The sequence below is a fragment of the Stomoxys calcitrans genome, chromosome 4, assembly GCF_963082655.1.
Source record: "Stomoxys calcitrans chromosome 4, idStoCalc2.1, whole genome shotgun sequence".
NCBI lineage: Eukaryota > Metazoa > Arthropoda > Insecta > Diptera > Muscidae > Stomoxys > Stomoxys calcitrans.
In genome coordinates this window covers 152,208,978-152,219,183 of record NC_081555.1, presented here as the reverse complement: position 1 = coordinate 152,219,183, position 10,206 = coordinate 152,208,978, and the positions used below count along the sequence as shown (strand labels likewise).

The 10,206-nt window shown below is 39.5% G+C and overlaps 1 protein-coding gene across 1 annotated transcript; it reads left to right on the top strand.

Annotated features, from left to right (window-relative positions):
• The first annotated feature begins 1,202 nt into the window (after positions 1 to 1,202).
• On the top strand, positions 1,203 to 9,867 carry LOC131997050 (uncharacterized). The gene is made up of 2 exons (XM_059367316.1): positions 1,203 to 3,425; positions 9,817 to 9,867. Exons 1-2 carry the CDS (start codon positions 1,203 to 1,205, stop codon positions 9,865 to 9,867), a joined length of 2,274 nt encoding a protein of 757 aa, XP_059223299.1.
• The last annotated feature ends 339 nt before the right edge of the window (positions 9,868 to 10,206 follow it).

The following is a 10,206-nucleotide window of genomic DNA, read 5'->3' as shown; positions in this document are numbered from 1 at the left end:
CCTGCCGACGACATCGATATCATAGGTCGGTCACCGGAAGTAGTAACTGCAGCCTTTGAAAGAATCGAAAGAGAGTCAGTGAAAATGGGTCTGGCAGTAAATGGAGATAAGACGAAATGGATGGTTTCAACTTTCAAAAAGCCTTGCATAACCGACCAGATAAAGAAAATGGAGAAAGTTGGGAACCACAACTTTGAGACAGTCAGTAACTTTATCTACCGCTCGGCACCGCCGCAAACGAAACGAATGATACCAGTTTTGAGATTAAGCGAAGAATAATACTGGCAAACAGATGCTACTTTGGACTAAGTAAGCAGTTTAGAAACAAGGCCACCTCTTGACAGACGAAGATTACACTATACAAGACACTCATACTACCCGTGCTGTTATATGGTTCTGAAGCATGGGTACTTGTGAAAGCAGATGAAGCAGTGCTTGGAGTATTTGAGAGAAAGATTCTTCGTAAAATATATGGACCAGTTGGCGTTAATGGAGAATATACGCGACGTATGAACCACGAGCTGTATGATGACGATAGCATTTTGGAAAGGGAGAGAAGGGAAACTTTTGCCCTATACACCTGCAAGAGAGCCATTGGCAAAAATTTGGGGTTTAAACCGCGTGCCATGCACAGGTATATACTGCAGTTGTCAGACCTACAATGGTATAGGGTACAGTGGTCTGGTGGACGGCGCTCCAAAAGTCCATCACCGCACTGAGGACGACACCATCTGATGCACTGAATTTTATGCTACACTTAATGCCTCTGGATGTTGTGGCGAGGTAAATTGCTGCAACCACAGCTGTGAGGCTAAGTGAGCTTTCTATTTGGTCATTTACGCCAACGGACACTTTGTTATTCTGCAATGTCCGATGTTGGCTGAAATTTTGCACAATGACTTCTCTTATGACCTGCAACATACGTACGAAATATGGTCTTAATCCGTCTATGACCTGATGCAAACCGATCGCACGATTACTCTTAAAAATTAAAGCTTCTAGGAACCCAACAAGGATGATCGAGAGACTGGTTTATGTGGGCGCTATATCAGGATATACACTTATTTGGCCCGACTTGGCACAGTTGCTGGAAGTCATACCAGAACACTATGTGCAAAATTTCAGCCAAATCGGACAGAAATTTCGGCTTCCAGGGGCTGAAGATGTCAAAACGATAGATCGGCTAATATAAAAATAACAAAATGGATGAGTTTCGCGATACATTTATTAACTCCGACATCGACGCCATTTGTATATCTGAAACGTGGTTTCATCCTGAAATCGATAGCAGCATTTTTCATGTTACGGGATACAAACTGTTTAGAGCGGATCGTCATACTCATGGCGGCGGGGTAGCTATATATATCAAACATGGTATAAGCTGCTCTCTCAAATGTATGTCAAACCGCTCTTCCCGCATTGAATACTTATTTCTGGAACTTTTATCTGATGACAAGAAAAGATTACTGCTGGGTTGCGTCTACAGACCAAATTCATCAATAGATTTTGAAGAATTAATAGAAACTATTGATATAATTTCCATCGAGTACGACAATATAATCGTAGCTGGTGATTTTAATAGCAACTTGCTTGTTGAGCGCTGTCTTGCCGACTCAATGCAAACCCTAGGGCTACTTCCTGTGAATGATTCCGCACCAACTCACTTCACAAGAAGTAACGCGAGTCTGCTAGATGTGTTCTTTGTCAGCCATTTGTCCAAAATATCTCTCTACAATCAGCTAGATGCCCCCGCATTCTCCAAGCATGATTTGCTTTTCGTCACATACCACTTCGAAATTAATCCCACTGTTTGTACATCGACATATCGCGACTTCAAAAACATTGACTGGCCACTTCTGCATCAAAGTTTAGATGAAGTACCTTGGGAAGAGATTTTCTATATGGAAGGTGTTGACGAACAAGTTTCCTTCCTAAATCATAACCTTTGCTCAATTTACGACACATGCGTTCCTGTCAAAGTCATTTATACTAACAGAAAACAACAGCCATGGTTTACTCCTGAAATCAAGCACTTGATCAGCGTTCGAAATTTGGCATATAAAAGATGGAAACGTTATAGACTGCCTACACTGTATGACACGTTTAAATCCGCTAGAAGAGATGTGCTCAAAAAGACTAACGAGTCCAAAAAGCAGTACTATAAAAGGAAATTCGAAAATGCAATTGATAGTAAGCGAAAATGGAAAGAAATAAGGAACATCGGAATTGGATCGAAATCCAATACCAACACTGATTGTCTTTCTATCTCTGACCTAGATGAGATAAATGAAAACTTTTTGAAAATAAATACTGTGGACCCTGGCACAAACACTTATTCTAATATTTCTACAGCACAGATTGAAGACACATTCTCGTTTAGATGTGTTAGTCCCGAAGAAGTCTTACAAAGTTTTGCAACCATAAAGTCTGACGCAATGGGATTTGATGGCATACATCCTAGATTTGCCAAATTGGTACTGCCGAAAATACTTCCATTTGTTACACACATTTATAACAACATTCTTACAAAGTCAACGTTCCCAACAGACTGGAAATTGGCAAAAATTATACCGATACCCAAACAGAATTCAGAGTTCCGTCCGATTGCTATCCTGCCGTTTTTCTCTAAAGCTTTGGAACGTATTATAAATACTCAAATAGATGCCTTCCTGAGTTTCAGAGGTCTTTTGAATGATAGACAATCTGGTTTTCGAACAAAAAGAAACTGCTCTACTGTATTAATTGACGTTGTGGAAGAATTGAGACAAAATATGGATAATAATATGGTATCATTTCTGGTTTTACTGGACCACAGTAAAGCCTTTGACACAGTGAACCATGATATTCTTATCTCGAAGCTTGACAGACTTTTCTTTTTCTCCAAACCGGCCTGTAAACTGATTTCATCATACATTACCGGACGCCGTCAATCCGTCAATGTCGGTGATACAACATCTGCGGCACTTGATGTACCTAGAGGTGTTCCGCAGGGCTCTATCCTTGGTCCCTTACTTTTTTCTGTATACATAAATGATCTACCTGATATTCCAATGCATTGTAATGTGCAAATGTACGCTGACGATGTTCAGCTTTTCTCCAGCGCTAAACCAAATTGCGTACAATCATGTATAAATAATATTAATTGCGATCTGAATGAAATCCAGAACTGGGCGAGTAAAAATAGTCTCTGTCTAAATCCGTCAAAAACTAAACTGATGAAAATTTTAAAACGATCAACCACCCAGATTCCTCCTGTAAGAGCTACTTTGAACAACTCGGTAATAGAAACTGTTGATACATCCTGCAACCTTGGTGTAATATTCAACTCCAAACTGACTTGGACTAATCATATAAACAAAGCTGTTGGTAAAGTTCAAGGAATGCTGCGAAGTTTGTGGTCTGTGCGGACTTCTACACCTTTTCAAGTACGTATGCTTTTAGCGAAATCTTACCTTATACCTACTCTACTTTATGGATGTGAAATTTTCGCAAATTGTGATTCGAGAGACTTCAACAAACTAAAAGTAAGCTACAATAACATTGCTCGCTACATATTTAATAAGAAAAGGAGAGACCGAATTTCTCAATTCGCCCACAAAATATTCGACATTAGTTTCGAAAACCTCCTCAAAGCGAAATGCGTTATTTTACTGCAAAAAATAATCTATCTTAAGCAGCCAAAATATCTTTATGATCATCTCCATTTTGCTCGATCTGGCAGAGGACTAAAAATCATTCTACCACGCTTCCGAACCTCAAACTCTGAAAAACAATTTTTAATCAACAGTATTCGTCTTTGGAACAATTTGCCATCCAACATCCAAACCATAAGTAATGCTACTCTTTTCAAGAAAACAATTTTCAAACACTATATTTAAAGTATAATTCCTAAAAAAATTCTCTTATGATAAATTTTATAATATAATTACTTTTTTATTTATATTTTTTTTAACACATATTCGATGTAATCCATTCCTTAAACCGGCATCGTCACTTATAAGATTTTTATCTTGTGATGTCTGGTATCAATAAACAAACAAACAAACAAACAAACAAATATGGGAGAAATATTCTCTGAGGATGGCAAAATCCGCATCGTTTGGGTGCCCGACCATAACGTAGTAAGGGGGAATGATAGGGTAAACGATTTGGTGGTGCAGGACAGAGAAATGCCGTTAATAAACCCACAGCCTTCCGGGTAGACGCAGTTCGAGTTAAGGGCTTGGGGGACGAATGCGTGCTTGGTCGACGAATGCGTGCTTGGGCGACGAATGCATGCGCATGGGTCTCCCCCTATGGGGAGATCCTGATCCTGAGAAGACAAGGATATTACTGAAAGGAAGTAAGAAGAAGGTCAGTATAGCTCTCGGTATCATAACGGGACACATAGGACTACGAGCTCGCTTATGTAAAATCGGTGCGGCAAGTGAGAGCATGTGTAGGGTATGCGGGGAATATGATGAGACGTTGAAGCATTTCATTTGTCATTGCTCGACTTTCGCGTCTTACAGATACCGCTACTTAAGTGGATACACAATACCAGACATTTAACCAACATAGGGGAGTGATATGGAAAAAAAATTAAGGATTTTGTAAGTAGCACGGAATTCCCAAGTTAGATTTCCTTTTTCGATGTTACTTTTTTAGTAGTTAAAGCGCATAACAACACGACTACTGGCTTAGGTGTATGCCCATAGTGGCATGGGGCGGATTAATATCCGCACCCAACCTAACCTAAGGGCTGTAGAGGTCAAATCGGGGGATCGGTATATATGGAAGCTATTTCAGGTTATAGACCGAGTCGGACCGTACTTGGTACAGTTGTTGGTAGTCATAACGGAAAACCACATGCCAAATCTCAGCCAAATCGGACAAAAATTGGGGCTTGTAAGGGCTCAAGAAGTCAAATCAGGAGATCGGTTTATATGGGAGCTATATCAGGTTATAGACCGATTCGGGCCGTACTAGGCACAGTTGTTGGAAGTCATAATGGAACACCATATGCAAAAATTCAGATAAAACGGGCAAAAATTGCGGCTTTGAGACGCTCAAGAAATAAAATTGTGAAATCGGTTTACATGGGAGCTATATCTAGATCTGATCCGATATAGCCCATTTGCATTCCCCGACGACAAACATCAATATTAAGTATCTGTGCGAAATTTCAAGCGACTAGTTTTACTTGTTCGACTGCTTTCGTGATTTCCCCTTACCCCAAAAGTACTACCCAAAAACAAAAGTGGACCGAGTGGACTGGAGTGGAATTACGAATTTCATTTTAAAAACTGGGTCCAAATATCTGGGGCCCCCCATACCCCAAAACCCCCTAAAATAGGTTTTTTGACCGATCATAACAATATGGTATTCGGGGGTAGATTGCGAATATGGTCAGGAAGGCGACATAGACTTTATAAGTTGTTGAATTCTGAAGGGGGCGGACCCTCCCCCTTACCCCAAAAGTACTACCCAAAAACAAAAGTGGACCGATCGGGACAATATGGGACTCAAATAAAAGCTATTCAGGAGTAGATTGCGAATATGGTCAGGAAGGCGAAATAGGCTTTATAATTTGTTGATTGCGGAAGAGGGCGCACCGGACCCTCCCCAGTTACCCAAAAACACCACCCAAAATCAAAAGTGGACCGATCGGGACAATATGGATATCAAATGAATGGTATTGGAAAATAGAATACGAATATGGTTTTAAAATTTGATTCTAAGTACCCATGGGGCCGCCCCAACTACAAAATTCCCCCAAAAGAGACATATTGTCATGATCGTTCGGGGGTAGATTGCGAATATGGTCAGGAAGGCGAAATAGACTTTATAATTTGTTGATTTCGGAAGGGGGCGGACCCTCCCCCTTACCCCCAGAGTACTACCCAAAAACAAAAATGGACCGATCGGGACAATATGGGACTCAAATAAAAGGTATTCAGGAGTGGAGTACGAATTTCATTTTAAAAAAAATGGGTCCAAATATCTGGGGGCCGCCCCAATCTCAAAACCCCCTAAAATAAGTTTTCTGAACGATCATGACAATATGGGACTCAAATGAAAGGTATTCGGGAGTAGATTGCGAATATAGTCAGGAAGGCGAAATAGGCTTTATAATTTGTTGATTGCGAAAGGGGGCGGACCGGACCCTCCCCAGTTACCCAAAAACACCACCCAAAATCAAAAATGGACCGATCGGGACAATATGGATATCAAATAAATGGTATTGGAAAATAGAATACGAATATGGTTTTAAAATTTGAGTCTAAATACCCATCGGGCCGCGCCAACTACAAAATTCCCCCAAAAGAGACATATTGGACGTTTATGTCAATATGGGCCTCAAATGAAAGGTATTCGGGAGAAGATTACAAATCTGGTATACAAAATCAGACCGAAGTATAGGGGGTCACCCCACCTCCCAAAAACGCCCCAAATGGGCGTATAACCCATCATGAATATATGGGTTTGTTTGTTTGTTCCGTAGAACCAGATACGGCTGCACCGATTTCCTTAAAATTTTCACAGATTGTGTAAGTTTGTCTGGAAGGAAACATAGGCTGTATAATTTTTAGATATCAGATGGGGGCGGTCCCTCCCCCTTAATTCAATTACGCCATCCAAAACCAAAAGTGGACCGATAGGCACAATATGGGTATCAAATGAAAGGTATGGGTATCAAATGAAATGAATATCGTATTAAAATTTCAGTCCAAGTACCCAGCGGGACCCCCCAACCCCAAAACTCCTCTAAACAGATATATTCGTTATTCCTATCAATATGGGATTCAAATGAAAAGTATTCGGCAGTAGATTACAAATATGGCATAAAAAATTAGGTCCAAGTAATCGGAGGTCATCCCACGCCCAAATGGGCATATTAGCCCACTCTCTATATATATATGAGATTCAAATGAAAGATATTTGGGAGTATGAGAAATGAGGAAATATGACATTCAAGTCTAGAAAGCGCTTTGCCTTCCAAAAATACGTCTAATAGGTTAATTGACCCATTATGGCAATATGGGACTCAAATGAAAGATATTTGAGAATAGAAAACGAATGTGATATCCAATTTTGGGGGTACGGCCTAAATCACCCCTTAAACTGAACTTTATTTCCTACTATAGCAATATGGAGCTCAAATCAATGGTATTTGGGAGTAAAGAACGAATTTGATATATATTTTCATAGCAAAGTGCCGGTGGCCGCCCCAGCCCCAAAACACTCGCCAAACGCCTCATACTTACCAACCATGGCAATATGGGCCTCAAAGTAAAGGGATTTGGGAGTGGACACGAATTCGATATCCATATTTGAGTCGAAATTTCTCCCCTAAAAAGGACTTCTCATTACCCTAATTTCAAAAATACCAGATTTCGGAGATTGGTAATACGATTCGTTCGAAATCTCTTCCACTCTAACAGTCAGCAAAAAAAACATGGTTTCTGTTGTTAGGGACAGGTGCCGCGGGGACCTCCCAAAACCCGCCAATCACGCCATATATAGACTAATCACGACAATATAGAGCCATGTGTGTGAGGAGCGGTCCCCACCCCAAAATACCTCTCTACTATGTATAAAAACTATTTGGGGTGGAAATTTATTGATTTTCGGGAAATTTATATTCATTTTCGAGACAAAGACCCTGGGGTCCACCCCACCGTCAAACACAACCTATTTACCAATCATGCCATTATGGGACTCATATGAAATATTGCTGAAAGTAAAGCACGAATCTTATATTTACTTTAATGGCCAAGTGACCACCCTCGAAATACCCCCTAAACCCGAAATATTTACCAATACGGTAATATGGGACTCAAAAGAAAGGCATTTGGGAGTAGAGTAAAGAAATGCCCGGGAACCAAGCAGGGGCAAACCCATCCCACATCAATCTGAGTGCTCTCCGATTCAAGTTGAGTTTGTCAACGATAAGGGACCTTTTTTATAGCTGAGTCCGAACGGCGTGCAGCAGTGCGACGCCTCTTTGGGGAGAATTTTTAACCTCGCAAATGTCGCAAGCATTAAGAGGGGATAACCACCGCATTAAATTTTGTCCAAAGTTCACGCCAGGATTCGAACGCAGGCGTTCAGAGTCATGGGCGGACATAGGCTACAGTAGCACGAATTCGATATCCACATTCAGGGCGAAGTTAAAGAAGGCGCAGCGGAGCGGGCCCTGTCTAGCTTGTTTATTATATTTATGGATGTTTCGTTAAGCCAATTATTCATTATTTCCGAAAACAATGTTTCTTATGAAACATGTCTGAAAATTGCGATAATTGCCTGACCATGTGTTTTGCTAAATTCTTGAGTCATGATTTTGCCTTCATTTGAAAAGCAAAGTCGACAAATGAACAACAAGTGGATTTTGTCGATGCCTCTTGTCACGTAATGCCAATACCGATGGAGGCGAAACACAACGCCATCGTAGACAAATGTCACATAATTTTCTTAACGCTCATTTGATTTTGATTTGCGAGCATTTGAGGCTGCCTTTATGTTGTATGACTGAGTAGCCGGCTTTTTCACATTTTCACATTTTTTTTCTCAATTGACAAAGAGTTTTTCCACTAACACTAATACACAGATAACATATGTATGTTACCAATTTTGGTATTTATAAGCACACATTTTGTCCCGGTTGTTGCTGCTGTTGTTGAAATCTGATCATCTGAAACAAGGTCACTTGGAATAGGAGGGAGCAAAGAGATATCAATGCAAAAGAATTTTTAGCATGGTTTCGCTTCATTCATTTGTGTGCGTCTCTCTCTCTCTCTGTATTGATGGCATATCAAATTTCTTTTGTCACATGGAAGCTGGAAAAAGTCTATCAATTTATAGCCAAGGTATGTTGGTTAGCGATTTAAGTTAGACCTAAATGCGTTTTGTGAAGTAGGAGGAAATATTTGTAATAGAGGTGAGAGAGTGAGGTGAAATTAATTGAATCAAGCTCACCAAGGCACATTTGAGTCGATTTGCCAAGACCAAATATCATTCTCATATTATATTGGGTTGCCCAAAAAGTAATTGCGGATTGTTCATATAGTCGGCGTTGACAAATTTTTCCACAGCTTGTGACTCTGTTATTGCATTCTTTCTTCTGCCATTTACCAGCTGTTACTTTTAGACTGCTTTAGAAAAAAGTGTAAAAAAGTATATTTGATTAAAGTTCATTCTAAGTTTTATTAAAAATGCATTTACTTTCTTTTAAAAAATCCGCAATTACTTTTTGGGCAACCCAATATATTACATAGCCCATTTCTGGCTGTGATTCCAGAAATAATGATTGATTAGGGTAAGCAGAGTTTATTCATTTCGTGCCTTTAATTTGTCGGTCAATATATCCTTAGACTCAAAATCCCTAAAGCATACCTGATAAAGGAAAATTCGATGCAAAATTCTTGGAATTCATTAAATGATCCATTGAACATTGCTACTCCTAACAATCACAACACTCTGCTGGGAAGGTCTTCAAACACGTGCAAATATTATTATACTTCAATAAGGAGATCAACCTGCCTCTGTGTCTGAAATGAGAGCACAGCAAATAAACTACCAAAAAAATGAAATCTGAATTGCACTTTGGGATTATTTGGATGATGGAAGCAATAACCTGCCTGTCAATCTACCTTTTCAGTGAGTGAGGTGCAGCTAAACTCGTATTCATACCATCGGCCATCACATTCAATAATTCAAAGACAGCAGTCATTATGAGCCACTGAGTGTCAAACTACCTGTATTTTGTTCATAGCTAAGAACTGCTTCTGCTATTCTTTGAGTTTCAATGATTGATATTTTTTTGTTCTTTTATAGTTTGCCTTAAAATGCAAAGGTTTTCAATTTTCGATCAATAATGAGTTTTGAAAAGTGCTTACTATTACAACAACATATTTTTTTTTGTTACTTTTGTTTTCATTCTAAAAACAACTTGAGAAACTAAATAAAAATGCCTTACAATTGTTTTAGCTGATGTTTTTTTTTTTGGTTCGTTATTTTGAAATACCTAAAAAACACAATTTTGCTGATAAAGCACCTTTTTATTATTCGTTATCACTAGAAGTAGTTGCCTCGTTATTGGTCACTGGTCATTTACTTGGTCAGAGTTACACACACAAATATTGGACATATACGGACAAGTATGATTATTTGGATTATTTTAAAGGTTTCACTTTCGCTAAGTCAGAGCACAGTAGGGAATGGAAT

What these genes read in the sequence shown, in the direction of transcription:
- LOC131997050 (XM_059367316.1), top strand. Translation starts at nt 1,203, where the DNA reads ATGGATGAGTTTCGCGATACATTTATTAACTCCGACATCGACGCCATT. An exon ending in GGACTTCTACACCTTTTCAA is followed by an intron (nt 3,426 to 9,816) that starts GTACGTATGCTT and finishes GTTCTTTTATAG; the next exon opens with TTTGCCTTAAAATGCAAAGG.